Raw genomic sequence first — 26539 nt, 5'->3', positions numbered from 1 at the left:
AGATTGTCTCCTCCAGTTTTTAATCATATTTGATTGCCTTGCCTATTTCCCTTTTATCTGGTCACATTTCTCTTTTTATTCCCATTTACTTTATTTTTATGTCTTTCTACTGTCACTTCTTTCTTGGATGTTAATTTTCATCTCCTCTTTCTTACTAACAATCTCACGCTCCCAGGTATTGCCAAGCACTTTTTTTAATGATCTCTTCACAAAGAAAAGAACGTGCTCTTTTCTTTGATTGAAAAGTATCCTTGATCTGAATTCCACCTACTCTCCCAGAAGGTAGCATGTTATCTATTATGCTAGAGTTATTTTTATTACTTGCTGTAGTATTAATTAATGCTGGTAGAAAGACACATAATACACATTTATGCAAGCCAGAAATCAAAGTGAAAAAGGCAGATAGATATTGGGATTTTGTATATTGTGCTTATGTTAGAAAACTTGCTTGATATACATGAAAGGACTGTAAAAGAATAGGAAAAAAATTATGAAGGTGTGGTCACAGCCATCTCTTGAAATCCTGAGGAGAGATTCCTTCTGGAGAAATTCCAAAATAAGATAATACTGTTAAGGAATTCCTTTGAAGCTAACTTGTGTTATTCTGTAGTTTGTCCCTGCCTGTAGTTGTCTCTCTCATCTCTCACTGACCTTATACCTTCGTCGCCTTATTCCAGCTGTGCACAGAACTTGATATCGAGTTGTGTAGCAGCTCTGCATTGCAAGAGCAAGGAAAGGCTGAAAGAGGGCTGGGTAGGAAGTACTGCTTTCTGATGGCAAATTGGAAAGACTAATTTGAAAGCAGCAGTTCCAGGATCTGACAACTGTTAATCTTAGTTTCCTCGCATCATAGTATGATAAAGTACAGGCAGAGTTCAAGGTGAGCATCAATTCATCCTTTGCTGTTATTAATAACAGCTGTTTGCAACTGATGCCGTTTGTACCAGTCTAGCAGAGAGTTGGAGTTCATGTTGATGGGGCAAGCTGTGGTGTAAATTTCTGCAGATCCAAATAAGACAGAAAGCATTGCTGCTACTTAAGCAAGACTAGGTTTTGTCCTGGCCAAGTTCAGGTGGTATGAAAGAGCAGAGGAGAGACACCTGCCTCCTTGATCTGCCATCATTCTCTTCGTGGCTCTATCTCCCTTTCTGTGGTTGTGAATTAATGTTCTTCATGCTCACTCTGTCTCAGAGGAGGAGCAGCCCACGTTGCATTGCTTTATTGTTCACAAGCTGTTTTCTGACTAAATAATGTTATTGCTGAGTGTGCTCCAGACTGTCCTGCCAAAGCTTTCCTTGCTGAATTCAGCAGGCTTGTAAGTGTAAGTGACCTAAAAGCCTTTCCTGTGCAAAGCTCTCAGCTGAAACGTAGTCTTGACTCCATCCAGATCGTTTACCCTAGGGTGCAGAATAACAGCATTCCAAGCATTTCTCTGAAATAAAAATACAACATCACAATACTAAAGCTAGAACCAAAATCAAATTATTAATAAAATATATGAAGATAAGCAGCTTCCATCTCACTTCTAATTGTCCTCTCCACAGGACATGAAAGCATTGTGTTAGCATTGCTTTGTACAATAGAAGAGCCTGGCAGGTTTGTGGTAGCTACTTGTATTAGAAATATGTGGGAAACCTGCAAAAGGAGAACATGGAAAAACAAGCTGTCTATTTTGGGGCTATGTTAAGGGTGGTTTGAATAATGCTAGCAGAAGCACTCTGGCTTTGCCCTGCTCCAACACAGGAAAATGAAAAGGAAGCGGCATCAGAAACTTTCTCTTTCCCACTGACTTCCTAGTACTATATTACTATATGGACTGTCCAAGAAGGCTGTTGCTGAGCTAGGATGGTGCTCAGCATTTAGAGGGATGCTTCACTTGATTCTCACACAGGCTTTCAGCCTTACTCCATGTGTAAATAATAGCCCTAGTTACTGATTTTTAGAGAGCTATATGTTGAAACAATGGTACGTGCAAAGTAAAAAGCTGAATAAATGAACATGTTGGTTGATGTCTGCCAAGTGAGCAAACAAACATATGTTAAGACTGGGAATAACCACAATTTGCTGAACTGTTTCCGGTGGGAAAAAGAGTGGTGATGCAGCTTGAGAATTTGCACTGTTCCAAGCATTTCAAAATAGATTGACATCTTTGGATGAATAAAATCTACAAGTTGTAGGTGGCTCAGAGTTCAAGATCATGAAAAATATTTGCATTTAACTTCTTAAGCCTGCTCTATCTGATTTGGGTTTTTAAATTTCACATATTTCAAACCTCTTATTTTGTGGAAAAAAAAAACCCTCACAACCCTTAGCTAAATTTCGCCATGAAAATGACATCCAGACTCCCTTGCATTTCTTGTTCACTTTCAGCAGCTCCAGCATTCTCCTGGCGTGTCCCTAAAATTGTGCCAGTTTGTGCTAAATACTGCCCAAAAATGCAGCGACAGCTTTTTCTTTGATGGTGGGTATGGTTTAATAGAAAAGAAACTGAGGTACAGAGGAACAGAGATCATTTTTCTCAGAATCATACAGGAAGCTCAGAGCTGAATTCGAGAACTGAACCTAAACCTTCTGAGTCTTAGTTCATCAGCCTTATAACATGAACTCCCTTCCTCCTGAGTGCTTGGACCTGTCTGACCTCCTAACCAAATGCACAGGGCATGCTTCTCTCCTGCTCTCGCAGGCTCTGTGGGGTCCTGGCTCTGAGGCTGCTGTTTGTTTACAGAGAAGGCTGTTGGTACACCTCTCCCTGTTGTCTGATCGCTTCCCCCTGCCAAATGCACAGTTTCTTTTTCCTAGGCTTAGACTCAAAGCCAAACATCTCAGACCCCTGATCTAGAGTCACAGCATTCTCTCCAGTCTCCTGATGATGATTATACTGTGTGCTGCTGAGAAGTGAAATCATTCCTGCTGGTCTTTACTTCTGTACCAAGACATGTAAGGGCTCGTTAAAACAAAATTTCCAGGGGCCCTGACCCATACCTCTCCTGGGCTCTGAGGGTGAGGTTTCCTCTGACTGCACTTGAGCTAATAGTCACCAGCAGGAGACCTGGACTTTGCTCTGTTTGGTTTCTTTGTGGACAGAGTGAGGAGGTGACGTTCCCCCCTGCAGACAGACAAGGCTCTGTATTGACTTTGTGGTGACTGGAATGAAGTTGGAATTTGACTGCAGCTGCAGTCAGTGTTAAAAATCAGCATTAGCTTCTGCTCCATTTCAGCTTGGCTAATACCTGCCAGCAGCTTCCCAGCAGTGACCACAGTTTATACTCTGTTCCAAAGGAGAATTGAAATGGGATGGAAGTGCTCCTTGCTCCTGACACTGCTCAGCCCTTGGGGACAGACGGATATTTCCGTTTTTACAGCATAAGAGAGAATCCAATATTTTGGGACACAAACAGCAGAGACCTTGCCTTTTTTAGTAGGATGTGTAGCTGGAATATGCCATGTGAAAATGCCAGTGCAACACATGCCACTGACCTTGCAGAGCAAGGGGTAGAAATGATGTGTGTGCCAATAGCAAGTGTGGTATGCTGTGATGTACAGAGAGGCTCTTTCACATGCTGCTTTGTACCACCTGCATCATACTGGCCTCTCTAGCTTAGTGCAGTGGGTGAGATACAGCCCTGACTTTGCTGCATTGTGAATTTTTGAATTTTGGTTTTCCTGTTGCATTTTGCATAATTACAGGGGAGAGGTGATCCGAGTAGCACTTTACAGTAACTGAATATGACACCTATTGCTTAAGGAAGTCATAGAACTTTCCCACTATTAATGGACTTACTATCAGAACTTCCTTTTTACGTGTGGTGCAGTACATACAGGGAGAACAGATCAGGTAACCATGGCCCAGTTCCTCTGCTTTTACCCCCCGTCCTGCCCACAGTAACCCTCTGTCTTTCAGTTCCTCCAGCTGGTGCTTGCTGACTTGCTGCTTGAGACCGTTTGAGTTTTAATTAAGAATGTGTGCAAAGTGCTTTGACAGCCTCAGGAAGAGGCTGCTATAGATGGGCCAAAGATTTGAATATTTTTTTTTGTTTGTTTCACTTGTATTTCCCATGAGCTAGAATTGAATGTGAATTACAGATTCACCATCTGATGGCATGAAGGGATTCTCTTTGATAACTGACTTGTCATGACCAGAAATCATCTGCTTTACTCTGAATAAAGATGGTTTTTTACCTCCCTCAGGTTCCACTGTCTGGCATCCCGACTGTAAGCAATCCACTAAGACTGAAGATAAGCTACGGGTAAGCTGAATTCGTGGCAATGACACACCAGATATTTTGCCCACACAATAATTGAATGCTGTTTTTAAAAGAATGACTTTTCCCATGTTTTTTTCACATAGCTGTCACCACTCTGGCAGAATAAACAGTGGAGGCACTTCAGAGGTATTGCTCTGACTTTTAGGCTCACCACCTTCACATACCTGTCTCAGTGCACCGCCTTAAAGATAGTATCATTTACTGACATACAAACATGGCAACGTCACTAAAACACTTCATTTCATATCTCAATTATTGTGAGAGAGACTCTCAACGAAAAAATGTGAACAGGGCAAATCCTACCATATATTTTAGTATTTTCGCACATCTGTGTAATTGCTCGATAGTTATCCCTTGTTCTGTGTGGCTATTTACAGCATTTGGATAATATGGACTCTTCTTCCTTTGCCATCCAAAGAAACCCCAGCCTAAAGTGATCGAAATTTGAATGCCAAGAAGAGCTGCAGTTACCCTTGGAGTCACCTCAGCATATCCAGACAAACTTTCTGGATCAAATCCTTGATGGCAATAATGCTGCACTGATAAATGCTGGAGCCTGGCTTTTTGCATGCACCAGGCAATTCTAAGCCCATATTCACTAATTCATCTTCTGGACAATTTACTCTTTTTGATATCTCAGTTGGTCCTCTGAACTTTGATAATTTTTCTGGATATGAATATTAGAGACTGTATATGAATGAAATGTCTTTCAGACAAGGAAACTGAGAGGTACTGGCATGTAGATACGTAGGATATCCTGTGGGTTGTGTTCTGTGTGTGGCTCGTTCACAGGAAGCCACGTCCTTTAGAATTTGTTCAGGTGCACTGGTCTGTAAAACATCCCCCGCAGAGAATTTGCTATGATCATAGGAAACATGCAGATAAATTCTTGTTGAGCAGAGTTCATGTTAGTGTGGGCTGTACTGATAATACAGAAGTATAACTGGCCCAATATGGGCATGGGATCTAGCACAGCCAAACATCACTGTAGGTACCATCCAGCACTTGCACATTGTTCTGTCCTGACTTCCCATAAGAAAATGGAAAATTATGCTGGACTGGATTTTCTTCCTGATTTAACAATTTGAATGTAAGACAGTGTTTTGGCCCTGCTTAAGCGTCAGAACGCTTGTGCTTTGTAGTGAATGGTTGGGGTACAGTACCCCCCTTTCACTTGGACCCAAGAGTCCTACCAAAGCACTCCTGACTACATTGCAGCCCTTACGGACCTTGTCCAGATGACCTTATAAATCAGTTGGCTTATTTCCATTTGCCATGGAAATGGCCGAAGTCCTCTTCAAGTATTTTCTTTTTTTCCATCACACATTCAAGCATGTCAGTCTTCTTCCCCTTCAGCTAATTTTAATTGAACTGAGTGAAGTAAATGAATTCATCCACCTGCAAGATTTTGCCTAAGTCAGTTCTTGCAGGAAAATGAAGCGAAGCGAAAGAATGCATATTAAGGGAACATCTGAGAAATGTTATGGCACAGCTATCCAAGGTTGCCTTGTTCCTGGATGAGAGCTGCTATGCAGAGGTTTAGTATGTCTTTAAAAGGCATTGACAAATGCACTGTACTGAAGGTAGCTGGAGAGATGGAGAATTTCTAGCTTCAACTGTACATCATGGATAGTCTCTGTCTACTCCGGTGCAAAGTCAGATACCTTATTTTAAAATCAGTTTGAGTTCACTTTGATGACTTTGACACACGTTTCATTCTGCTGACTCAAAGAAGGCAGTAGCAAACAGGTAGGTACAGAAAAAAATGAAACTGGGGGAACTATGTGCTATTTGAACATGTCACGACTAAATTATGAACTGTACTTTGACTTTCAGTTTCTTGATGACATATATTTAGACCTCATATGAGAATCAGAATCTGGTTTGTGACACATATATGATATATATGATATAGCCACTTTCAGGGTCAGGCCTAGATTTTCTGGTGGTTCTGCAAAAAGCCAGTGACTTGGCCTCTTTGCTCTGCTGGATTTCCTTTCCCAGTAGAGCAAAACAAAACAAAAAAGCCCTTTTATCATTGAAGTCGCTTTAGAAGTTTTCAGCAAGTTCTGTTTTCTCTCAGTAACTGAATTGTGATATAAACTAATCAGCACTCTAGCTGGTCAAGATCTGACAGGTAGTTCATAAAAACAACGGTTGCTTCAGATCTTCCTCCCACTGGATATTTGTGGAGGATTACAAAGCCAAAACAAGCAGAAAACAAAGCAACCATATGTATGTTAAAAAATATACATTGCTTAGGATTTTTTACAACTGTCTGGTGGTTCATGATTCTGCAGGGATTAATAAGTAACAGGTATTACAACGCAGAGATTGTTATCTAGTAAATAGGTATTAGTAACTTGATTGAAAAAAAAAGAGTTTAACCACTGAGCTGGGGAATCTGCTTTCCTTTTCACTCTTTTTTCCCTTTTGTGTTTCATGACAGCATTCCTCATCTGAGTTCTTTTATCCAAAGAGTCTGGTTCTGCGCAGGCCACGCTCTGCAGAGGTTTGCTGTTGTGTTTTCATAGTGTTGATAATGGTCTTCTTTACTGAGAAGATTCTTCATTATTGTCATTCGCTGCGCTTGCTACTACTTCTGCCACACAGCTTTCCTGCTATCACTTGCCGCCCTGGGCACTGACGCTGTATTTTGCATCATGTGGTGCAGTGTTGTTTGTTAATTCTCACGTTTTTTATTTTGTTTAATGAAATGCTTACAATTTTTTTTTTTTAGATCAGATGAGCTTTGAGGGGCTGTAGTATTGTTATTCTAGCGTTACAGAAAGTTTGTCTTCTAAAACAAAAAAATAAAGTGCAAATATGAAGCAAATGAAAATGGTGAAAAGCATCTGACTTTAAATCGATGGTTAAAAAGAAATAGTTTTTCATGAGCAATGGCTCATGCTTTTTAGAAAAAAAAAAAGCCATCAGTTAAATCAGTTCCTTTTCTGTATGTATTGACCAACTACACATGAATACTTTAGTTGAGAAAATATTTACAAAATTCCAGGTTTGGACATGTTCCGTGTGCTGCCCGAGAGCATTTGCCCCTCTTTAATCCAGGGCACATCCACGTCCGAGTTGCAAGGTCCTCCCTGTCCTCTTGATTCTGGACTTTCTATGTTCAGACTTCCTTGAGTTTGCTTTGCACCTACAAACACCACCCACTTCCATTTCTTCTCCTTCAGGGCAGTGCTTATTTATTAGTTGTGTCTGCTGTGGGGGGACATGTGGCTGTACTGCATGCAGGCACACCTGAGGTAGCTCTCACCTGAAAACGAAGTAAGAAGGTACTGGTATGGACATAGTACAGGCTGGCGGTGGGCAGGCAGGCTGATAGGGTCCATGCCACTGGATTTCCATTGTGTCTTCTCATGCTGCCTTCACGTCTCTAGTTGCAAAGCAGACGTAGTCATATTATCAGCCAGGGTGGGATACTTGTGTTAGATGCAGTCTGTAGGATGGTGCTGTATGGTTGAACCCAGTGCTGTGATGCAGTGGGAGTTAATGCAAGCCCCATGCCCTTTGTCCTGCGCAGTACTTAAGTCTGTTAACTTAGGACATTGCAATACATTAACCACTCTTGAACGCCGCGCTCTGTTAGCTACAGAAATATGTATCAAGAAAATGCAGCTATAAAGATGTGTTATCAGTACTCCTAAGGAGGGCAATGTCTCTGCAGTCCTAGGCTTTATAGAAACGAATGTTGGAGTCTGAGAACAGCAAAATGAGGGACCATTTCACTCATGTTTTAGGCCACTGTAGTGGCTTTTTGGATTCAGCTTAGCACGCACGCGTCTGAATTTCCAGTGTTGAAAACCAGGAGCTTTAGCATTAAGAAAATAAATCATATCTGATGTATTAGAAAAATACGCAAGGCAAAATAGGAGCAGCCCATTTCGAAATAAAGGTATGTTCTCTTTCTTGCTTTGTAGATTGTATAGGATTCAAAGAGCTTAGGGTCAGATGAATACCCTTTTGTGTAAATTTGGTCAGTATTAAATTCTGTTTAGATTTACTTGCTGATTATATGAAGTGTAATTCACGCCAGATTTTGGCTTCAAGTGTTCTTCTGCAGAGTAGACACAAAGATACTACCATTGTTGTTGCTATAAAGATGGGCCAAAGGCTTGAATCTATATGAAAATTGTAGATTGAAAATTGTAGGGTGAAATCCTGTGAATCTCTGAGAAGTTTGCTGTTGAATTCAGTATGTTCTGGTTTTCCCACTTTATTTTATTCTGCTTTCCACTTAACTTACTCTTGGTAAGGCTATGTTTGTATGAGTAGTCTTGTAAAAGAGTTTTTTTTGGTAGCAACATGCCTTCAATGATTATGTGCTGAAAATTCATTCTCCTCTCCGGCCTTTGTGTCTAGAAAGGAAAGAAAAATCAGTTGCAACCTATTAATATGTGCATCTGTGTGAGTTTGAACTAAACCTGTTCACTAGTTTTGTCTTGGTGCATACATAGTGTAGATTTTTTAGGCAGAGAAATAATGAATGCATGCATTTGAAGGAAACGCTCTTGTAAGGAGAAGTGTACAGCTAAACTAGCAGACAGATACAATGAATGCTGTGACACTGAGGTGCTTTATTGGTCTTGTACATGGCCATTGAAAATTACTGAAATCCATAGGAAGCCTGTGTTTAATGAACCCTGGTTCCAAGTCCTAAATAACTGTAAAACCTTGCCGTTGATGAAGCAGGTAGTCAGAGTAGCAAGTGTTGTACTAAGAAAGCCAAATTCCTTGCTATTGCAAGTTGTGTCTGCCTAGTAGAATAAATTACACCCTAATCTTTTATTAGCTTATTTATAAACATGCATCACTTAAAGTAGCTTCTGAGGTTTAGAGAATTTGCTTAAGCTATAATGTTAAATGTTATTAAGTGAAAACATATTCATTCTTCTGCAGCTGTTATCACCGCCTTGCATAATGAACTCTATCAAAAAACTAAGGCAGGTACTGTAAACAATGCTGACGATGCCTTTGTTAAACAATTGTGCATCCATTTGGCCAGATGTTCTTGGGATCAGTTTTGATCTGGTTGCCTGCATTTGTAGGTTTTTATAGAGCATGATTCTGAACATCTGTGCTTGAGAAAGGCAGAGCCACCACATCGTAGCAGCATCTGGGTGATGTGAATGGCTCTAGCGTGGATTTTTTGGGGGGGGAAGTTATTTATTTAGATGATGTGCCATGCATGATGACATGACAAACTGAGGTAAATGCAGATGAATATCTTAAGCTTTGCAATCTAATATTAAAATATCAAGTTAATCAGTTTGGGGCATATGCATGGGCGATATGATAACTGAGCATTGAAATTCACAGTGAACCTAATAGGATGAGCATGACAGTTGGTGTTACCTCTGCCAATCTGCAAATGAAGTGGCTAAAGAACTTTTGCATTGAAGACAAATGCATGGAATGAAGAACAAAAACATAAAAATAGGAAGTCTGTGATAAAGTGGGAAATACTGAGAAGTCTTGCAGACACTTTAGATACTTTGTGATCTGGTTCTTTCCTTTGGCTCCCTCAATGACATGGATGAATTTCTATTGATTGAATTTCTATTGCTTTTTTCATGTACTTCATAGACTTGCTGTATCTGGTATGTATCTGTATCCCATATGGATATATTTACAACTGTCACATCCATTTTGGTGGAAGAGGAAAGAAAAAAGAGATGACTCTTCTACTGTCAGAAAATGTGGAGAAAGGCCACACACCACAAGAAAAGAAAAAAAGATTAGTTGTAGCTCTTCGTAGAAATTTGCTTTAAATTTCTCTGCACAAAGATGGCATTATGAAAAGCTCTATTTGAAACCTTCAAGAACAAGAACCATCATATAGCGTGTTCCAGATCTGTTTCTAGAAGTAAGGCAGCTTAACTTGTTTTGTTGCTGGGAGTGTAGAACAAGTGTCACTGGACTATTGTGATGGAAGGATATACCTCTGAATCAATGCATTCATATTACGGGATGTTTCCTCTAATTTCTTCACCTGTCTTCTGCCAATAATGTGTGCAAGAGATGCTCGCATGATATCTCCATTGAAGGTTAAAGGTTAAATCAGGGATAGTCGCTATTCTTGTTTTACCAGTACGCTGATCAGCTCTCCTCTAAAGTGGAATTTGTACCCCATTGCAGTTACATCAATAGAGAACTTGACCTCCAGTGTGTCTCTTGCCACCTGTTTAAGATATAAAGTCACAACAGTGGTACACAGGGTCAGGGATTCTTGCCTGCTAATGAAGATGTAATGTACAATCTAATAAAAGCCATACCCCGTCACAGATTTTCGGTCAGGAGCTATTATAGGTCTCTTAGGAGAGGAGCCAACCATAGCAACTAAAAGTATGCCAGAGGAACGGCTTATATCAAGGAATCTTTGGTGTATGTTTGTTAAGGCAAGCAGCATGAATATTTTTAAGTGCAATGCAATTGTCTTTAGGGAAAAGTGCAAAGCTGTGAAGAATTCCAGACCATATGGGAGCAGCAGCGTAGGAAATAGCCATCTGCGATGGAAACAGCCTGTGTAATTCAAAACAAGAAATAGGGCAAAGTGAGGCAGGAAGGGTGAGTAGTTGTAGAAGTCCTCTTTTTCATGCCCTGTCTTCAGGGGTATGTTGTAAACTTAAGCAAGATGCAGGGCTGGGGGCAAGTAGAGGAGCCGCGGAGTTCCAGGTCTGCTTGGATTAAGCTCCTCAGGAGAGGAATGGTGTGTGCTCAGGCAGTGGCTGGCAGGATGGCCTTCTACCCAGGGAACGTGGAGCTTTGCAATAGATGGAAGGTAAAATTGATGTACGCAGGAAGAATTACAGAAAATAGAACACTGGTTTTAAAGGGTATCCTATCTGGCTCATGGCCGTGTTAATGGGATGTTAATGAGAAACTTGAAGCAGAAACACAGTGAGGAAATGAAGAACAGGTGCTACACCTTGCCAGTCCACCTGACAACTGCTCCTGTACTCCAGGGTTACGAGCACTTAAAGTTATTAGCAGAATGTGGCTGAATATCTTCTTAAGGTGTCTAACTTTAATAAATTCACTGAAATGATAAATACAAGTGAATTTTCCTTTGCTGAAAAGGTTTTTAGCAGTGCCACTAAGAGATGAGACTAAGGAGATGGACTGAGGGCTGAGAATTTCTTGTTTTCTGAAGTGATTGTGAAAGATCCAGAGCGAAGAGCAACCCAGAGAGCCTGCCAGGTGGGAAGAAGCCATAACTGCCTCTAACACTTGTTTTCCTACAACAGGGAGAATTGAGCAGACAAAACTCTTAAAGTATGCCTGCCAAAAGCCAAAGGTAACAGAGACACCCCTAACAGTACCTCAACTACGTAATACTCTTCCCTATGTTGTAATGCAAACAATTGTTTTCCATAGCAACTGCAGCAACATGTTACATGTGTCTCTACTCAGACAGTGGTGTGGAATGGCAGAATGGAAGGGAGAATAAAGTGTTTCTCAACAACAGCCAGATTTTCCAGCTTAATTCTTGTAACATTTCCATGAAACAAGTGGTTGTTGTTGGTTTTATTGCTTTGATTGCATCATGGGAGGAGGTTAAGGGCAGCTGAGAAATTTCTGTTCCCTTTTGGGGTGTAGGAATTTGCAGCTACAGAGAGAAAAGGAAAGCAACACATAAAGGTCCAGCTGAGAAAGTGTTCTCAGACGTGCTCTGGAGAGGATTTGTGACTGTGTCAGTCCATGGCCACATCTGCTCTCTTTGATCTGAATCTTCACGTTTTTTGGTGGAACATGTTCAAAGCCTTTTATTCCTCTGACCCTCCCTGAATGTGGTGATTTCATTTCCACAAATGAAGTCAGAGAAAGCCTGCTGTATGATCCACGATTAGTCTTCAGCATTTTTCATATGGATGGTTCCAGTAGCTTCCTGGGCTATGAAACAAAAGGTAGAAAGACTCTCAGGTCTGTTGAAGGATCCTTTCAGGAAATGTATGCTGAGAGATAAGAAAGGTCTAGAAGCTTTGTTGTGTTCACTCCAGATATTTCCTAAGAAAAATCAGCAAGCCAGGCTGTCAAGCCTTGTTTCTCTTCAGTGTGTGCTTGAAGGTCCCTTAGTTCAATGTCACAAGCTGACGAGGTAAGGACTATTTACCAAGATTTAATTTTCAGTGACTTTGGAGTATCTCACTGCACTAGTGTCATCAGTCATCTGCTGATGCATCGCTTTGCGATGGGATTTGGTTTTTTGCAGTCAATTAGGGAGCAAAAATTGTTCATGGTTTCTCAGTTGCAAATGGGATATCACTGACTATGTTTGTGTGTTTGCTGCATGCCAAATTTAGGAGTAATTGCCACAATAGCCTGGGTGACTTTTGATCAAATAGAAGTTTTTCAAATCCATCAAGTTTTCAGGATCCCCATATCTCAGTGATAAGTTATTTTGTCTCCTCTCACAAAAATTCTCCCAGGAAATCAGTGTCTTTTTAGTCCTGAGGAAGTGCTGGAAAATCTACTAGATGTGTAACAGCGCTCAGTCTGTAAGGGCGTGACTGTTCTCATGCACTTCAGTTTACAGGACATTGTCATTAAACATCAGGACTTTTGCAGTATGGGGAATCATGAAATTTCAATCAACAGTTTAGCTTTCATGTTGGATATAGATTGTCCTGCAGGTGTAGGGAACAGCTCCAAGCCAAGGATTTCTGGTCCTTCTGCTTAGAAGGACTGAATTTGGTTCTGAATTCGGTTCATAATGGAAATCCAGTAATGGAACATCTGGAAAGTGATAACGTGTGTGCTGTGCTCCTCTCAACAGTTTTGTCTGCTGACCTGCTGATACCTCTAGCTGTTTGTGAACTAACGTTTTGATAAAATGACCAGCAGGACTATCCTGGATTGTAGTTTGTATGGCTCCTTGCAGTCTCTCTGGCAGGTGTTGTCTGATTTTGTTCATTATTGTTGTCAGTCTTTACATTGTGTGATTTAGAAAACCTCTTTCCCCTCTCACAGCCCTCCTTCCCCTACAAAAAAAAAAAAGCCCACTTGCCTCACAAGGTTGTGAAGTTTGCCAGAATGCTTGCATTTGTGTTGACATTTTTTCCTAAATACGGTTAATTTCAAGATGTATGCAGATTTCTTCACTTAAAACCAAAATTACCAATGTTAATGGATTCAGGTTTCTGAAAAGTTACTTTTTGTTTTTCAGCCTACAAGAACATCATCAGAAAGTATTTATTCCAGACCAGGTTCCAGTATACCTGGCTCTCCAGGCCACACTATCTATGTAAGTATTCCTTCTCATGAATAAGCTGCTGATCCCTTGCTTGCACACGAAATACTCCATGCTGAAATAAATCATTTTTATACTGATGCTAATGCCTTTATTCTAGTGGTTAAATTGTTAAAATTCTCCCCATGTGTTTTTTATAACTACAAAATTTCAAGAGCAGGGTAGGCCTTTTCCAGGTCGCATTTCCCTTGGAAAGATACAGTAAATCTCTTGAAGTCACTTGGTGATGTGAAGAGGGCCAGAAGGCAGACAGGTCATTTGACTTTGTTAGGGGTTATGTGAGGAGATCTGTGCACCTCCATATGCAGTTCTTGAGAGATCTGCTGTCTGCAGTTGCAGGATGTGGGGAGGAGCGTCAGCTACACTAAAAGAAGCCTGGCTGATAGAACACCTTCCGTTTCAGAAGTCAGATGTTTTGGTTGTGGAAGGAAAGGTGTTTTTTATTTAAGAACAAAAATGATATTAAACATCCTTCTTTTACTAACCTAACAGCGCTGAAAATGAAAAGCTATTGATATACTATTTTATTTGTAGTTACCTGAGATGTAGAGTTTAATGAGATTCCTTCAGTAACCAAGCCTCCTTTTTCATTGTTTTAGAGGATCTCTTTCACTTCTTGGCCTCGCTATTGATACCTTTTGAGCCCATAAGATCTTAGAAATTAAGAGTGGAAATACATTAGCAGAAGATTGGCCCAAAATTTTCAAAGGAATGATGTTTTTCTCCAATTTTCAAACCACTTTTTCAGGCATTTCAGTGTTGTGTCAGTACCTTTATTTTTTCTTGGCAGAGAAGTCCACAGGGTCAAAAAAAAATCATCTTTTGTGGCGGTACTAATCCAGTTCTAAGGAGAAAGAATATAAACTCAAATGTACTTTGATGAATAACAGAACAACTCAGCCTTCTTGAACTTGTATTTCCATGCATATAACCTAAACTTCAAAAAATTTGTATGCATTTAAGAGTCCTGCTCCTTGAAAGTCCATATAACCTTTGTCCTCATATAAAACATGCTCTCAGAGAACCTGCACAAAATCCAAGGCAGAAGTGGAAGATAACAGCTAAGGAAGAAAATCACAGGAAGGCAAGTTAGTGAGAAAGAGTCCATTATGAGGAGAGCAAAGATGAAGGTATGCTGGGAAGAAGAGGCAGACTACAGGGCAAACTGTCTTTTGTGTTACCTCTGCATAATGCTGAATCACTGATTATAGATAACCTTAAGATTATATAGGTGAAAATGTGTAAGACACAAAAATTTATCAGTTACATGTATAATAGTGCAGAAAAATTACCAAAATTACAAATCTCAAGTCCTGAGTTTGAGTTAAATACTAGTTGTTCAGTGCATTTCAACAACAACAAGAAAAATTAGCTGATATATTAAAAATGTTCACACTACAGATATCAAAACACAGAGCATGTCCTGGAGAACTGCCATTTTGCTGGTAGTATCTACTTCATAAGCTGTAGCTTATGAAATTTAACTGCTGCTCAGCAGCACATTCTGTAGGGCAACGTGGTGGCCTAGACACTGGTGTCTACAAAAATATCTATGGTCATTTATATGGGATTAAGAATATCCAGACATATCTGCAGGTCATTAACAGACTGATGTAAAAATATTACAGAAATAACATACAGGAATATACCTATGTATTTGAAGGATTAAATTGGCTTAAGGTATTTTGCTATATCTGGTGAGTCAAAAATAAACAGATTTGAGGCTATTTTTAGAAAGTTAATTTCAAACCTTGCTTCTCTATCAAAAAATGTTTTGTATTGTTTCTAATTTATGGCATTGCTTAAGAACGACCAAGACCAATGATTGTTAGGAGAGCTTTGGAAGGCAAATGCACTTAAATCTGAAAATAGGATGTGCTAGTACTCAGGAAGAATGGAACCGGATGTGGATAGAAACAGATCAGCCTCATTTCCTTGTGCAGCCTACTATGAATAAATAAAATACCTTGTAGAAGAGTTAAAAACCAATTTGAATATTCTCTTTCAGTTTTAATCATCAAATGTATTTCTGTAAGGTAGGTAAGAATGTATGATGATGTTTTTTTAACAAGTCTTCTTTTAAGTAAGGAAAGATATTAGCTATCTAAACAATATGTAAGGCCTCTTTTTAGCTCCTTCTGCAGCGGTCTTTGGAACTGATTTCCTACTTCCATTTTTTAACTAGTCAGGAGCTCCTTGCAGTTTTAGTGGAAGAAATAGTCCATGTTATTACTATGTAGTATGCAGTTAGTAAGCAGCATATGCCTTAGTCAGAAGCTTGGGTATAGGTTGAGTAATGAGTGCAATATAATAATTTCAATTGGGAGTTTGGATACCCGGTCCTGACAAATAGTCCTGCTTGCCTTTTTACTTCCTTGTAATAAGTTGTATTTCCTCTCGTGTGCACAGGTAGAAGTTGGCTTTCTGTCTGTGGTCTTCTGCATGGAATCCTCCCATAATCTCTGTAGTCTAAGTTGATGTTATCACACATTTTTACATATGGGAAAACAAGAGCAGAAAGGTGAAAATACTTGCCTGAGGCCACAAAATGAGTCATTTGCAGAGCTGAAGTTTCCCGCTCGCTCCTGGGGATAAGAAACGTTTGTATTAGATCTATATATGCCATGTTCTTTCTTTCCTAAACTGAGAAAACACCGTGTGCTTTTGCAGAGGAGGCCTGTTGGAGAAGAACAAGAAGCAATGACTTTGCACGTCAAGTGCCAGAAAGGGTTTTCCGTAGCAACGTCATGATGACAAATACACAAAAAACATAAATTGTGTAAACCAGAAATTACCGGTGCGTTTGTGTAAGTTAATTTATCTTCTGTCTTTGACCTTCAGGCAAAAGTAGACAATGAGATCCTTGATTACAAGGATTTAGCAGCCATTCCCAAAGTCAAGGCCATTTATGACATTGAACGTCCAGACCTAATTACTTATGAGCCATTCTACACTTCCGCCTACGAGGACAGACAGGAGAGACAGAGTCTTGGAGAGGTAATGAACCGACAAGCAACCCATTCTGCTATAAGCTTTATTCAAAGCCTGCTTGGCTTCTATCCTCTTTTGAAACAGTTTCTAATTGACACTCCTTGGTATTGTTGCTGCTGCTGTTCAAAGTGCCTTTTGTCTGTTTGATCTGGGTTTAATGGGAACAATCATGATGATGCCTCATGTGCAAAAGTGCTCAATTAAACACGCAATTAAACACCTACATTAACACCAGCCACTGGCAGAGGAATGGCAGGGGGAAGGTTTGCAGCCTATCTGCCTGTGCATTCTCATAACTCGCATGGATATCCTAGTCTTTGGGTACAGCAAACTCCAGAACATGAGGCAAAAGCCAACCTGGTGTGCTGTACAGCACCGATATTCACAACAGAATATGAGGAATACCGTGATGTTCTGTGGCAGTAAAAGGATTAAGAGCAGTGGGATGCTTTCTCTCACACATATTGGAGGGAAATATATTTCTAGAGCACTTTGCCGGACATACTGGATAAAATCAGAACAAGCTCAGGATGAAGCGTTCTTCCACCTGGGAAAGCAGGTTAGTTGTGTTACAGAAATAGCTGCCTCACGTTTTAAACTGCTGACATTTAGTAAGGATTCTTGTATCCTGCAATGATAGAAAAAAACATCTAATTTATTCTCTTAAATTTCTGTTTAAAGATATCTTTTGGGTTTTAGGGTCCCCCAGTTTTCTCAGGTGAACTTCCATAGCTGCAACTGCTATTTACATGGTTCCAGTGAAGCAGGTTTTGTCATGTAATACCATCTGGCTGTACATCAGACTTGCAGAATGCAAATTTAAATGGGCATGGAAATGGATTTACTTCCTTGCTATCTCAGTGACTTTACTGACTGTAACTGAATTATGAAGATGAGCTGAGGAAAAAGGAAGTACAGTAAGTCACTCAGGCACCAGTGGTCTGAAGACGCCCAGATCAGTGACTGATAATCTGCTCTCTTAGCAACAGATCACAGCTGACTTTTTCTACTTTGTTCTTTAATGGTTTATAGGGTTAGTCTTTTAAATTATAACGAGTTGGAAATTCAGGAGACTGCTCAGCTCAGGAATAAGATAAGAGATTAACAGGTCAGAATATTACAGAATTTCCCCCCTCAAATTTACGTTGGTAGTGAATCCAGCTGACATCTGGTTCAAAACCACTGTGAGGTGCATGGGTGACCTCTGACCAGTTCCAACAGGCCTGACCCATTCCACAAAACCCTCTACAACCACAAGTCTCCTGTTAGTCACAAAGGAGGAACTAATCTCACCCAGAGAAGGTGAACTATTTATTAATCCTTAAGGGGAAGCTTCTCAGTGGCAAAGCAGTATGTTGGAAGCTGATAAAGCAGTATGGTGGAAGCTGTCTGCTGTTATGCTTGTTCTGTGGATAAGCGTAAAGCCTTTGGGGTTTTCTTACCCCGTATTTTCACCAGCATTAAATCCAATTAATTTCTGGTGACTACAGAAATTTGTCCTGAAAACAGAAGGGCTCTCACCTTCTTTTCAGAGGATCTGGGTTTTCCACTCAATGCTACTGCTGACTTCTGTCACCTTGGGCAAGTTACCTCACCTCTTTGTACCTGTTTCTTTTCCCTCCCCTTGCCCTAATGAGAACACAAGCCCATTGGGGTGGAGTGATCTCTTACTTTGTGTTTGTGTTGTGGTAATCGAGTGACACCTCAGTCTCGGTACATCATATGTCAGTCACCATCATCTTTAAAAAGCAAAGGAGGTGACATGTTTAGTCATGGCAGGGATTTGCAGGCTTTGAGTGATTTAACCTGCATTCTCTTTGCAAAGTGTGTGTATGTGGTGGTGTTAAATAAAAGGGGACCCTGAGTTTAAGCTTGCGCACTAGAAATGCCCTTTACCATGATTTAAAAAAAAAAAAATCACCAAACTCAGCTAAGATTTCTGGATGTACAAGGGAGATAGATGTGCAAGAGCCACCAAAGTTAATCCAGTAGTGGAGACAAACCTTAATTAGAGGGAATGGGCTGCAAGAAAATCATATACTTTAGCCATAGAAAGTGAGAAAACACAGCATGGGACTTTCTTCTTTATTGCAATGGAAGGGAAATGCTTTGAAAAGTTTCTCGCTCATAATCTCTCTTGTTCAGTTGAATCCCAATCTTGTTTTCATGTAGCACCATCTAGCGGGACCAGGCATTTTAGTTACAGATCCACCAGCAGGTAGTGGGGAAGAGAAAAGGAGCTCATGAAGAGATCGTTTAGCTTCTAATATAAAAGAGATGAAGACATGTGAAATGAGATCTGCCAATAAATTTGCTGCTATTGCAGCTGACCCTTAATGTAGCAATAACGTTTCCAGAAACTGTCAGTTACTCAGGTTCTTCATGTCCCATAACTTCGGCCCTGCTAGCAGCAACCTGGTTAGCACTGAAATCGTCTTTTCTGAGCTCTGACTTTTGCTGTACAAATATTGAGAGAAGCAGCATTTTACTTGCATGTCCTTTGTTTCTAGTATTCTGTCTGTTGAAAGTATTGAATATCTGTAACAGCTTCAAGTAAACAAGCTGTCGTAAAATGAGAAAAGTATTTTTTCTAATGTGGTAGATGTTTCAAAACGGAGCAGGCATTCTACCTGGTAATTCAATAAAAAGACCGTTAAAATGAGGTCGGTGTGAAATGCTGGAACTTGTGTTATAAAATGACACCTGTAAAAGTTTGTGGAAATTTCCCAGAGCACAAAATGGCCTGTACAACTTCAGGTATTAGAGCAGCCCCTTAGATCTCAAAGTGATAGAGCACTGAGCCTGTTGCCGTGAGCAGAAGTTTTACTGTAAATTTGGTCAGAACAGGCTCTCTACCTGGACTTTTTCTTGCCTTTTTTTCTTTTTTTTTTTTTAATCTGAAGTCATCACTCTGTATTTCCACTGGTTTACTATTCTGGAACTGAGCTGTTTCTTCTCAGTTGACTGCACAGCGTATTTCAAACTGATTAGTGTAGACTTCTGTGATAGACCAGATTTTCAAAGACCTCATAAACCCTGAAGAACCAAGCATTCCTTGGCAGACTCAGAGTTTGAGATACGGCAGTTCACCTGTGCATGATAAAACAGTAAGTTGGCTGCAGAGTGTGGTTCCATTTCCCAAAAAGCGAGGAGATGATGTCAGATAGTGATGGAGTAAAAATACAAGAAAGGATGGCCATGGATTCAGCACATTACTTTCCAGGATGCCTTCCCAGTCTTAGATTCCTGTGGCTACCTTTTACAGTAGTCATTGCCTTAGCATCTAGGCAACCACAGCAGATTATGTAAATTTGCTTATTTACAGTAACACATAAATTACTAGTAGAAAAATGTGGGAACGCACAACATGCTTTTTTCATTCATATTGAAAGTTTTAGATTAGCTCTTGGTTGTTTTTGTGGAGAACGATGCTACAAAGCACTGTGTACAATACGTTTCATGTGGAGCAGAGTTTTTATGGCTGCTGCTGTTAGATCATGAATGAATGGTGGTTTGCTGTTCAGAACTTGTGCAGTTATAAGGATTAGGGAAACAAGAATGTAAAAGACATTCAAGGCTTACCCAAATAAAAAATGTCACTCTGTTGTCTGGATACTTTGCATTCACAGTGTAACCAGCTCCGTGAGAGTTAATGGTCTCTCAATGCAAACTGTATAGCTGCATATTTGTTACCAGAAACTCAGCATATGTTTTACACTACTGCTGTTATACATTATTGTAATAGTTAGACCAGAATCCGCAGTTTTGCTTCTGAGACGTTATCTTAATAGCTGTATCATTCTGTAATAATTGTGGTCTTATTTAAAACCATAATCTCTTGCCCAGTTTATTATGGCAATTAAATAATATTGAAGTTTAGTGCATAAAGAAAATAATTAAATCCTGATCTTCTAGCTTCAAATTGTCTTGTGATTAAAGGGCACATAACTGGTAATTATACATAGCTTTTATTCTTGTTTGTACCATCAATGTATGCATGATCTTATGCTTCATTTCTAAAGGTATTTCTTGCCTCAGCTTCCCTATCTCTGTAATACAAACTTTTCATAATATTGTGCATATTTCTGCCCACTGGCCTTTGTGCAGTTCTTTCAATGTATATGCTTGTAATTCCTGTCTGTTCTCCTTACATAACCATGGAAGAACACAGAGATTTAAAGGAGATCATATCAAAGAAATGTTGATGACAACTACATACTCCTTTGCATGGGTATGAAATGTAAGGCCTTGGGGAGAAGCACATTTTTGCCAGAGTATGTGGGTTGGAGGAAAAACATGCTTCATTCTGGAAGTTATTCTGTATTTCTGATGCCATGCAAAGCTCTGACTTAAGATTATTTACTTTTGATTTCCACTTTAAAGATTTCTTCATAACAAGCATGGTTATTAAGTTAATAACCCTTTCTGATTTTAATCTTTACAGCTATATTTTAATTACCACAACGATTAGATGGCTGAGAGATGATGTTGCATGATATTTGACTGAATTAATCACGTTTATAAAGATTCTCCCAGAAACTTTAATTGCTTCAGTGATTTATGGACCAGTTCCTGAGCAATGTGGAAAAAGCAAGTTCCAGTGCTGCAATGGCCTTAGCAATTTCTACGTTGTCATTTTACGTTGCCATATATCCATGTATCTGCAGCAATGTTTAGATTGCCGTTTTCTGGCCCAGCACATGCAATGATGTTTCAGTGACCTTGTTTTTATGTCTTTGCAGTCTCCAAGGACATTATCACCTACCCCTTCTGCAGAAGTAAGTTTGGTGGAACCTTTGGGGGCAGTATCTTACTGTGATTAGAATTATTCACTTCAGCAAATGCAGGTGTTGATTTTGCTATCCATCTGATCCATCTTTGTTTGCCACATAGACATGTTTTCTGAATATTGAAGCTTAACAAAAGTTAACTCTAAAAAGAAAACATGAGGTTCTTACTGGCAGATTGTATAAAAAATTAAGATACCGCTCCTACCCATTTGCTGTCTATAAAGCAGAGTCTTCTGTCCAGCAGAGGTCACTTCTTGTACATTCATCCTTCTTGTGGCACATGGATGGTTTACATGAGCTAAAATGCTGCTCTAAGCATCTAAATAATAAGCCATGTTTGCTCTTAGAATATTTACAGTTTTGTCTTGAAGAAAATATAACTATGATTTGGTTTGGTTTTGCTTTTCCCTAGGAGTTAATTTGAACATCACAATAACATAAAACATTTGGGAAGTCATTTGTCAGGATACAATAGATGCCACTGCAGAAGCATTATCATTTTGGGGCTGGGGAGTGTTGCTTATTTGCAACATAAAAGTTGTAGTGATTTCTACATGTTAAAAAAGTGACTATAAAATTTCTTGTAAATCTTCATGCGTTAGCATCAGTCCTATCCCTTTTGTCCTCGTTTTGTTTGCTTTGTGAGGTTCGGGGCGGGGGGGGTGGGGTTTTGTTTGTTTTGAGGTTTTTTTGTTTCTTTTTTTATATTGGCTTTTTTCCCCAGGAAACTGAGTAAATTGAATTATATATGACAAGGTGTCATGTTTTCAGATGCAAAGGGAATCTAATTTTGATACTAAATACCTCTTGATGTGGCTACACACATGGTAAAATAAGCCACAGAGAGCTCTGTGCTGCAGCTATTGAACTCTTGCTGGTCTCCCAAGTTAGCTAGCTGAAGGCTAGCTCATGTATCTTGTGCAGTACACTGCATACTCTGAATGTACAGACATACTCTGAATGCAGCTTCCCTTATGGAGTCACAGGAATGTGGGCAAATCTAGGATTATATAGGATTCAATAGAAATTACAGGTTGAGTTGGAACCTTCCAAGACTGGACTCTGACCCGGACTATAAAAATGGATTGGAGTCTTTGGAACAGATCATTAGAGAACAGTAATAATGAAGTAGGTTGAAGGCTTAAGGGATATTGTTATTTCAGTAGCTTCTGCTGATGTCTTCAGATCCGTGAAAGTTAAGTGCTGCTAAAAATGTGTAATGTGCATTTACATTTATTAGTGAATGCTTCTATTCTGCAGGGTTATCAAGATGTTCGGGATCGCATGATTCACAGGTCTACTAGTCAGGGCTCCATTAATTCTCCAGTGTACAGTCGTCATAGCTACACACCCACCATGTCACGTTCCCCTCAGCATTTCCACAGACCTGGTAAGGGCTACTGCATTAGAACTACACGTAAAACTATTGTTTCTTTACTATGTCACTTAGTGGCACAGCGGAGCACTTGTTTCTCTTAGCAGTGAAAATTTAGGATTGAAAAATTGTTGCATATTTTAATATCTCCTTTTCTACCTGTTTTTTTTATTCTTGATTGACGCAGTCTTTTGCACTAGGCTGATGAGTGTTTCTTACATCATAAATATGGATCTTCTGGATTTGTTTCTGATTAATTATTTTTTAAATCTTTGTATGTTTCTGAAAGTGAGCAAAAATTTGCAGCAGTAAATCACAAACTTCATTCTGGAATTTGGGAAAAGTATCACATATTGGAAACAAAAGTTATGGCTTAACTATACAGAAGTCAGTAATGTAGGATTCCTCCCTCCTAAAAAACAGTTCATTTAAAGCTTGGTGCAGCCATGGAATCTCGGATTCAGCAGCAAAACCCCCAGATATTCCAAATTGCTAGTTGTTTTTTAAAACATAGACTCATGGTTTGCAAGGTAGATGTCTTAATTAAAGCCATAGGCAATTGCCTGGGAACATGTGAAAAACACAAACTTCATTTACTGGTTTAGCAGTGATGTACAAGTTCTATGTACTGTATAGAAAATGTACAGGTCATTCAGGTTCCCAGTGCATTCAAAATTACTGGTTGTGTATATAAAAGCAAGATACGAAAATGAACTGTTCATCCACACCCAAACTGCATAAAAATTTATCTCTAAACACTATTCATTGAATACTTTTCAAGGCTGATTTTATTGTTTATGGTAATTAATTAAATCTTTGTGATCTGTTTTTAAATTAAGTGATACAATCGTGCAGTTCCATCTTCCTTGGTGATTTCAGCTGAACAGTGGGGATGCCAAAAGCCCATATACAATAGGAGCCGCATTTTTAAAATTAAAGGTTTATGATAGAGCCACCACTGTGGAACTTGAATGCTGTAGCCATTTCCTAGTGAGGGTGGGCTGAAAGCAGCTAATTGTGTCTGTCTGTGAATGTCTTATTTAAAGGACCCAAGAGTGGTGGGACAGAAGCAAATTGTGTCTGATGATACTTAGTGCTGACAACATGACTGTGCTTTAAGATGACGTTACAACTGAAACTGAAAGAGACTTAAAAGCCTGAAAAAGCTGCAAACTTCTGTCTCTTGATTCTGGCAATTCTGAGGGGATTTTTCCATTTGTGTCAGTCGTATCAGGGATATGAACAAACCCAGGCCCTGTTCCAGACTTTACTGTGATTGAGTTTTACTGTCTGTGTTCAGTCAAGGACCTTCCCCAGAAGCAGTCTCTGTTTATGTAACTCTAGCGATGGGCGGATGGGCTCAAGCCAGAGTTTGGATCCAAATGTAAAATCTTCAAAACTTTGCAGCCTGAGGGATTTTCTGAGAAGATGTTTGTTCAAACTTATCTCTGTTCAGATGATCTCATCTTTGACTCGCCTGTTTCTGTTTCTCATATGACACAGAAGTAATTCTGTAGAATTTATCATTTTGATCTTTGCTACCCTGCTTTGGGGTAATTGTTAATGCTACTTTATAATTTTCCTACAGTAATTATTCATGTTGAATAACAGCACATGTATATTTACCATTTTTCTCCTAATGGCACTTCTTATCATCATGTTATTTGCAAGAATAATTTCTCTCTGAATAAACCCAGTGGCCCCAGATAACTTCTCTTTGGCTCCCAGATAGCCCTTGAGAGAGAAGTGAACCACTGTGTTGACGTTGTCAGCATAAGGTTCTTCAAAAATTTGAGTGCTACAAGTTTTGAAAAAGTTTGCAGCCTTTTCCTCCCGCGGTGCCCTAGCCGATGTCGGCAGCATTTTTGGAATGTCTTAAAACAATAGAAAACAGCTTGAATGCCTCTTGACTGACATTTTTTGGTCAGGCACTTTTCAAAACAGCTGCTTTCTTAACTAATTGAGCGTCAATGTTTGTGATGTTTGCATGCTGGTAGCAGGCTACTTTTTGGTAACAAGGCATAGATCAGAAGCTCGTTAAGCCAATAGATGTTATGCCAAATAAGCAATACAGTTCAAATCTGAGCCTCTCTTCTAATACTTCCTGTAATTTTTTCTAACGTTTATGAACCCTTTGGTACGTCTTTAACCTTTTGTTTTCCTCCTTCCTTCTTTTCAGAGTCCTAATTGTTCAATGCCTTTTTTTTTCTTCCTTTGAAGCCTCCTTCCCTGCCTTTCTCTTATTGTTTTTCTTTGTTTTCATTTTGTTCTGCCCCCCGATTCCCTGCTGCCGCAGAGCTGCTCTCTACTGGTGTGCAGCGGTTGTCATACCTGCGCACTAGCAGTCTCAGCTCCACTCACCATGACTCCCGCCCCAACTCCCCCTTCCGACACCACTTCATCCCCCATGTCAAAGGTAAGGAGCCAGGCCTCCCCAGGGAGTACCCTCCAGGCTGGAGATTTATTAGCATTCTGTCAAAGCTAATAAGGTGTATCGCCGTAAGGCTGTCATTGGCTGTGTAGCTGAGCATGCCTCGAAATGTGCCGTTACACTTAAAACTACGTTAGAATAGACATAATGTCCTTTTTTCGGAGGAAATATGTCATTTCTAAGGGCCCTAGTTGAAGAGTCATCAAGCAATTACCTATTAGAAATATATAGGAAAGCATTATCATTTACTATTTAGAACCTATATGTGCCTAATTTACCTTCTTTCTAAAGCAGTACATAACAATCATTACAGCAGTTAGCATATCAAATTTGATTATTACTTCCACATTCTTAAAACGTGCATTTAAAAATTGACTGCAAATATTGCCTGGATGAGAGCAAGGTGATCAAAAATATGGAGAAGAGAAAAAGAAAGATTATATAAAGATCAATGGCAACAAGGAAGTTACTCATTGTTAATCACATCGGCAATAATTAGTGCCCAACAAAGTAAAATTAATATCTCTAGGCCTCTCCTCAACTAGTGAGAATCAGCAGGCTGCTGAAGGCAGCAGAGTTGCAGGGATTTACACTACCTGAGGATCTGGTCATTTCTCTTTTTTTCAATCTGTTATTTTCCGTGGTTTGATTTGGGGGAGGATTGTTCTTTCATTGTGTCCCTTCAAGGAGCTCATTCAGCTCAATAAGCTTCTACTTTTGTTTCTTGCTTTCTGTGAATGTGGTTTTACCTTTATTTCTATTGGAGCACTCTCTGGTTGTGCTGTCTCTTCTGTTGGGGGAGAAGGTCATAGCTTATATCACCTGCAAGAGCTCAAAAAGAGGCAGTTGAGTAAGTTAAACAGAGATTCTATTCTGGCACCACTGATTAATGTAAATAATCATGAACTGGAGACAATCAAAAACAGTTGTAAGGAAGTTGTTGCCATGAACTTTCACGAAATGCTAATAGATCTCAACATTATAGCTCTTCAAGCATTCAGATCACCATTACTAATTTTACTCTTGCCTTTTCTTAGATGGTTTTTGTTAATATGCACTTTCAAGTTTCCTATTACGTCGCTATAAAAAAAAAATCTCACTTGAAACTTAAAAGATTGGGACCCTTAAAAATAGATACACTGCTCATTTCAGCATGCAGTTAATTCATAATCCTTGCAATTTCAACATTTCTTTGCTGTAAATCCGAATTAATGCTCACACTCTTTCAAGTGGCATTTTCATTCTTTTTCTGTTGAGAAAATAGCTTCTTCAACAGATAAATCAGAAGAACTATTGGAAATCCATGCCTATTGTTTTCAGATTTCAAAGAATTACCTGGCGTGTAAATTAGGTATGTATCTCAGTTATTGGTACAAAAGGCCAAGTGGGATTACAAGCACTGTAGACAAAGGGGTG

The 26539-nt window shown here is 39.5% G+C and overlaps 1 protein-coding gene across 4 annotated transcripts in view; it reads left to right on the top strand.

Annotated features, from left to right (window-relative positions):
• ABLIM1 (actin binding LIM protein 1) overlaps window positions 1-26539 on the top strand; it is a 213305-nt gene that overhangs the window by 156483 nt on the left and 30283 nt on the right. For 3 of the 4 annotated variants that reach the window (XM_087766570.1, XM_087766568.1, XM_087766569.1), the window contains exons 8-14: window positions 4189-4247; window positions 6715-6777; window positions 13453-13530; window positions 16378-16533; window positions 21270-21305; window positions 22578-22707; window positions 24989-25108. In XM_087766570.1, coding sequence (XP_087622696.1) covers window positions 4189-4247; window positions 6715-6777; window positions 13453-13530; window positions 16378-16533; window positions 21270-21305; window positions 22578-22707; window positions 24989-25108 — 642 coding nt within the window. The remainder of the gene's footprint in view (window positions 1-4188; window positions 4248-6714; window positions 6778-13452; window positions 13531-16377; window positions 16534-21269; window positions 21306-22577; window positions 22708-24988; window positions 25109-26539) is intronic. The other variant, XM_087766571.1, reaches the window with a different exon arrangement.

Source organism: Nipponia nippon, unplaced genomic scaffold (assembly GCF_047370975.1).
Source record: "Nipponia nippon isolate SJK-2023a ecotype South Korea unplaced genomic scaffold, ASM4737097v1 scaffold_3, whole genome shotgun sequence".
NCBI classification, from domain to species: domain Eukaryota; kingdom Metazoa; phylum Chordata; class Aves; order Pelecaniformes; family Threskiornithidae; genus Nipponia; species Nipponia nippon.
This window is presented reverse-complemented; position numbering and strand designations above follow the sequence as displayed.